Source organism: Suillus discolor (assembly GCF_016758755.1).
Source record: "Suillus discolor strain FC423 chromosome Unknown F5147scaffold_113, whole genome shotgun sequence".
NCBI lineage: Eukaryota > Fungi > Basidiomycota > Agaricomycetes > Boletales > Suillaceae > Suillus > Suillus discolor.
In genome coordinates, this window is record NW_024541360.1 from 118,593 (window position 1) to 124,592 (window position 6,000).

Genomic DNA, 6,000 nt, shown 5'->3' on the forward strand with positions numbered 1-6,000 from the left:
CAGTATCTCAGACATTGATCTTCATTGGTCTTAGTCAAGTTGTCACCAGAGTTAAAATCTGTGTCTCTTGGACTTTGCAGATTTGAAACCTGCCGATGATTGTATTTTTATTCTATGCAATTACAATCTGATATTTTCTCATGGATAGTTTTCTCCAAAACCCATCATAGATACTCTTTTCCATATCATTGCCACAATAGATTCAAAATATGTTTCAATCAAAGGCTACAGATTTGAAATCAGTCAAATGATGCATTTATTTTTCATGCTGCAACATGCTCAATTGAATATTTGCTCATAGACAGTTTCTTAGACTTTGATCTTCATTGTTGCTAGTTCAGGAGTCATCAAAGTCAAAATCTGATTTTCCTGTACCGAGCAGGTCAAAAACATGTATCACTCAGCATATTTCAAGCATGCACAGTTCAAGAGAAACAGACTTCAATTCTGTTGCAACAACCACTTGGCTAAGACTGGTTATAATGAGTTTTTGAGACAACCATCTACGAGCAAATGTTTGAGGTATATCACTTTTACTCATACATTGTTCAGCTTTAAGTGTGTGGTTTGATTCCTTCAGAATCCACTTTTATTGTAAGCTTCACTCTTTTGTGGTCTGGATTAGTGCTCCCTTTTAGATCCTTTGGTCTGTATACTTTTTAAACTCTACACACTCAGAAGGTCTGTCTTTGTCGATTGCAAATCCCTTTGAGCATTAGCTGACTTTGCATCATTCATTATCCTCACTCAGACCCCTGCCTTCCTGCACCAGTATGGCAAATTCAGACCTTCCCATGCACATAACAAATAAAAAACCTAACAACACTATTTTGATTCATGACCAAAGTCTTGACGCAAACTTGGAGGGATAAGTAAAGGAACAATCCAATTCTTTCTAAAGGTCTTGACTTGGTTGAAGAAAAAGAAGAGCAGGTTACACATCAAACCTTCAAGTTTGATCCTAATGACCTGGGGAAGTAGAAAAAATACAAATTTATCAAGGCTGATATTCTTTATTGTGCTTATTCAAGTGGTTGCCAGAGTCAAAATATATTTCTCTTAAACTAAGCAGGTCTGTAATCTGTATAATGATGTGTATTGAAAGAACTGACAACATGCAAATAAATGTGCCATGAGAATTCACTTTTGAACGAGTTCATTGGAAGTGCATCCAACTGGTCTTAGCCAAGCAGTTGATACAACAGAATCTAAATCTGTCTGTGTGGGTTCAAAACCTGCTAAAGATGAAATTGCAAGTGATCACCAGACTCAAAATCATGTTTCTCTTGAACCATGACAGGTTTGAAACCTGTCAATGATAAATTCTTTTTTTCTACAAAAATATGTCTTGACATTTCCTCATGGTGTTTGAAATCTGTCAAATGGTGCATTTTTGCTATTAGAACATGTCTTAAATATCTGCTCATGGACAGCATCTCAGACATTGATCTTGATAAGGAAATGTCAAGGTGTGATTTCATAGAACAAAAATGTTGTTAGTGGCAGGTTTCAAACCTGCACAGTTCAAGAGACACAAATTTTGAATCTGGCAACAACTTGACCAAGATCAATAAAGATCAATGTCTGAGATACCATCTATGAGCAAACATTCAAGATATGTTCTTACAGAAAAAATATGACATCCCGCAAGGTTCAAACTTGTTGTGCTCCAATGGAAACAGATTTCAATTCTGTGATCACAGCCACTTGACCAAAGACAACTGTGATTGGCTTGCCAGCAAACCAACCATGAGCAAATTTCAAGGTGTGTTTTCATAGAAAATGAATTGTATCACTGGCAGGTTTCAAACCTGCGCAGTCCAAGAGAAACAGATTTTTGACTCTGATGATCAGATGGCAAATTCATCTTCAGCAGGTTTTGAACCTGCGCAGACAGATTTAGATTCTGTTGCATTAACCGCTTGGCTAAGATCAGTGAGATGCTCTCCCAATAATGCCCATGAATAGTTTCTCAGACACAGATCTTTACTGGTCTTAGTCAAGTGTGTCAGAACTTCTTTTATGGCATTCTGATGGATTAAAATGGCCTAATGACACGGCCCAATTATAATTATAATAGATTATGATCAAACAGTCAACATATTAATAAGCATTATCATGTTATTTTCATGTAAATTTTAATGGTATCACAATCAAGTCACAGTGTCATCTCCACGCCATAACAATTGTATTTTGACGACATTCTGACCAGTCTCATAAGAAGGATGTGATGAGCATTTCAGATTTTATTATCATTTTAATGGCATCACAACTAAATCATATTTTCATCTCAATGTCGTGACAATTTCATTCTAACAACATTCTGACTGAATCGTGATGATCTCGTTATTAAGGATTCAATGAGCATTACTATCACACTAAATATGAATTCTGTGAAAAAAGATGACATTTCCACTATGGCAGAAAGACTGTACATGGCGTAAGAAACACGAGGTAAGGAAAGCGGACATTGGCCCCAGGACCAACTGAAAATGCTGTATGGCACCATCCAGGCAAGAGGTCATCTTGCTTGCCATGTGTTTCGCAAATTGTTCATGGCTTGCACTCAATGATTGACTGCATTTGGCATTCGGTCAGAAAGAGCCAACAAAAAAAAAAAGCCAGTGACTCACATCAAGCAATACACATTGTGATAGAGTTGCCTGTGGACAAGGGAGTTTGGACCAAACATTGAAGGGTATTGCATGAGACCACAACAGATGGGTTTTGTCTTTGGCCTGTCAGACACGGGTAATAAGGCAGGTGTAGTGAGCGAGACAGTGACATTGCAGTCATTGGACGATGAAAGTGAGACAGTCGCAGATATGGGTGGTGGAAAGGGTGCTCATAGTATAATCAGACAAGGGTGTGAATGAATGAAAAAAGACTCACCTCACTGTCAAACACGCAAATGAAGCCAAATGTCGATGCATTTCACTGACCATCCCTCCACACCTCGTTGATTCTGAGTTGCCCTGGCATCAGCTCATTCTGAAGATAAGTGAAGAAATAGTAAGTTGGAGGTGCATGTCGAAAGTAAGGTTTAACAGGAGAATGAACTCAAGTAGAGATGGTGGTTACAGAGAGAGTATCATAACGACACATGAGTCATCCCATTGCCATGTAAATGTATGATCATGTGATCAGTTTGTCATCATGATGTAGTGCCCACTGTACTAACACTTAATAGACTGTCAGGCGCTGTAAGTACAAGCGTTAAGGATGTTATTGGAGACGCTAACAACTGTGCCCAATCACTTTGATCTCATCCGATGGATCGCTGATGGCTGCAAGTAAGTGTGAGAGCAAGATAGTAAAATAAGAGATTGAGATAGGTGACTCGGAAAACGAGTGTGTAAGTGGCTAGGATTGAAAATTCTAATGATGGCCATGATGTACCCGATAATGAGCAGTGCAATCTGCTGAAAGTGACTGAAGGAGGTAGGAAGTATGAAGGTGTGGCTGATGGCAGGGTCTGGCAGAGTATGGAGGAAAAGCAGGCTTTGGTGGCGAAGGATAACGATGGCCATATGAAGGCATGGGCGCCAAAGCAGCTGGAGGAGACGGAAAGGGATTTGTGGTAGGAGGAGGGGTTGTCTTTGAGGGGGAAGGGAGAGTGTAAGTCGGGTAAGGACCTTGACCTAATACGAAATCCTTCTTGACCATGTCCTCAAACTCCCTCGGCGTTCCCACTCCAGATACTGACACATCTCGCGCTCCATCTGGTTAATTTCGCGCAATTAGAATATGCCCTGCGCCACAATACTCCAGGATTTTGATGCGAGCATGAAAGTGGACATGAAAAGATGGCTAAGCGATGACGAATTACCCATCAGAGAAGCACTTGAGCATGAAAGCACACCAACTCCAGCACCAGTGTTTGAGGAGAAGCCAACAATAACCTATGTCCTGTGTGTCATTTTAGTTCTCAACATTATCTGCCTGCTGACCACTTCATTAGCTGCGGCCAAAAAGCAACCTTCCATAACCCCCAATATCATCCTGCCCCCGAAGTTCTTGAGGCATCTAAACTGCCAATTGATCATCCAGACTTTGAAGTGGCTGCTTCGTCCTCGCTGTCCAGTCATTCAGTGCTGCTTCTGTCAGACACCTCAAGAGTAACGTCTCGAGAGCCACAGTCAGAAAAAAAGGGTTAAGATCTGCATGATAACGACCAAATGGAATAGTGATTGCTTGCGACCTATATCAATTGAACTCGAGCGCTGACTGGTACATGGGAGTCGGTGTAGGACTTGGAGTCCTTGTGGCCTCGTAGAGGTCTATTTTCCGATGCATGTGAATGCTAATCATTGCCCAAATCATTGCCTATCATATCCGACTCAATACGTACCAAACCCGAAAACATCGGACATCAGACATCGGGCATCGGGTTTCGCATCGGCCAATCGGACATCACGCGCACTTGTCCTACCTATGTCCAGTCTCATTGCGCTAGCCCCACTAGGTGCATAGTTATTTGTTTTCACATTGCTAACATTGTCGACCACGTTATTACATATATTCCCATAGTCCAGCAGTACATCATGTCTTATTACATAGGACATCGGACCTGAAATATTGCGCTACTACTTTCGCCTATAGGGTTCCTGGATTTCTATGTATCTACTTAAATATTGGACTACCCATAGCATCATCATCATCCGAGTAGAGGAGAATCATCTCCGACGCTTAGGGGTCAAACCCGATATTTTGTAGTTCTTAGTTGACATTGCGAATATCATCGTTCCTTCACCAGTCTGTATCCATCATTGTTATTATTGCACACATCGCTCGCTATAGCGTTGAAGGTGAGGAATCTTGACTATAGGTGAAACAGCTAAAGCTAACGGGGGTTCTATAGTAAGACCAGGATATGAGAATACGACTCGACCCAAAGGACAGCTACTGAGAGAAGTTCCTCTTTAATGTAATGGAGGGAGTCTTCGCCAACTAGACGGGTGGTAACAGGCGCACGAAAGGCACGAGAAGATAACGCGTGCGTAGGCGCGAGTAAGCGATGCGAAGGCGCGCGAAGGGCGCGCGCGAGCGAAAGATGCGAGGGGCGCGCTGCGTATGCGGAAGCGTGCTTTTGAGCGATGGGGGAGAGTGTTCAAGTATAGCAGATGCACGAGCGATGGTAGAATAGTGAAGTATAATCGGATTTCAAGTACTAAGGTGCACTTATACAATTTGCAGTATACTCAGATAAGGGAGAAGGGAAGGAAGTAAGTTAAAAGGAACTTTCCCTCTATTTAAGAAGGGAGATTACGCTATGCGGCGCGCTTCCGAGCGTGGTACCGAACCGAGTAACCATATCAACTCTAAATATATTCTAAAGCCTATGATAGACTTTCTGTATGTAAGCACGGAGATCGGACCGAAGGTACGTCAATTCAGTGAAAGGGATAAGAATAACGCACCAGTAAATCAGCGAGGACATAGGACGGACGGACGGACAAGGGTATGAAGGCCTAAGGGGAGGCGCACGAGCGCGCGCGAAAGGCGCGAGTGCGTGTAAGGCGCGCGAACGAGGCGCATACGTAGGGCGTGCCGCAGTGAGAGCGCGTATGACTGATCCTTCGGATAAGAGCTGGAACGTGTAGGGAATTATGTGGGTAATAGGGCCGTATATTCCGCATTGAGAGGCGCAAGTCTCTACAGCATTACTATTAGTTTCCGATAACCCAAACCCGATAACCCGAAACCTGAAAAACATCGGACCCGACACTTTTGCATCGGACATCATAATTATACCTTCAGACATTGTTTCCCGTGCTCAGATTATTGACCTCACATCACCCACTGACCCCCAAAACTATTCCCAGACCGCAGACCCCTGGGTCGAACGCACTTGTCCGCAAGTAGTAGCAGATTAGGCAGTGCAAGACCACAACATAAAGATATCCACTATTTAGTAGAGACGGTATGACAAGAGGAACGACGAACATCTTGCCCATTTAAATCAGCCTTCTGATCTTTTCCCCGACGTCCCTTGTTGCT

General features: G+C 42.5%; 1 protein-coding gene across 1 annotated transcript; it reads left to right on the forward strand.

Moving 5' to 3' along the window:
• Positions 1-3,747: 3,747 nt before the first annotated feature.
• Positions 3,748-4,157, forward strand: F5147DRAFT_780721 (uncharacterized protein; the record flags this gene model as incomplete). Its single annotated transcript, XM_041442496.1, has 2 exons — positions 3,748-3,911; positions 3,962-4,157. The coding sequence occupies 2 exons, from the start codon at positions 3,748-3,750 to the stop codon at positions 4,155-4,157; spliced, it is 360 nt and encodes a 119-aa protein (XP_041285846.1).
• Between the last annotated feature and the right edge of the window lie 1,843 nt (positions 4,158-6,000).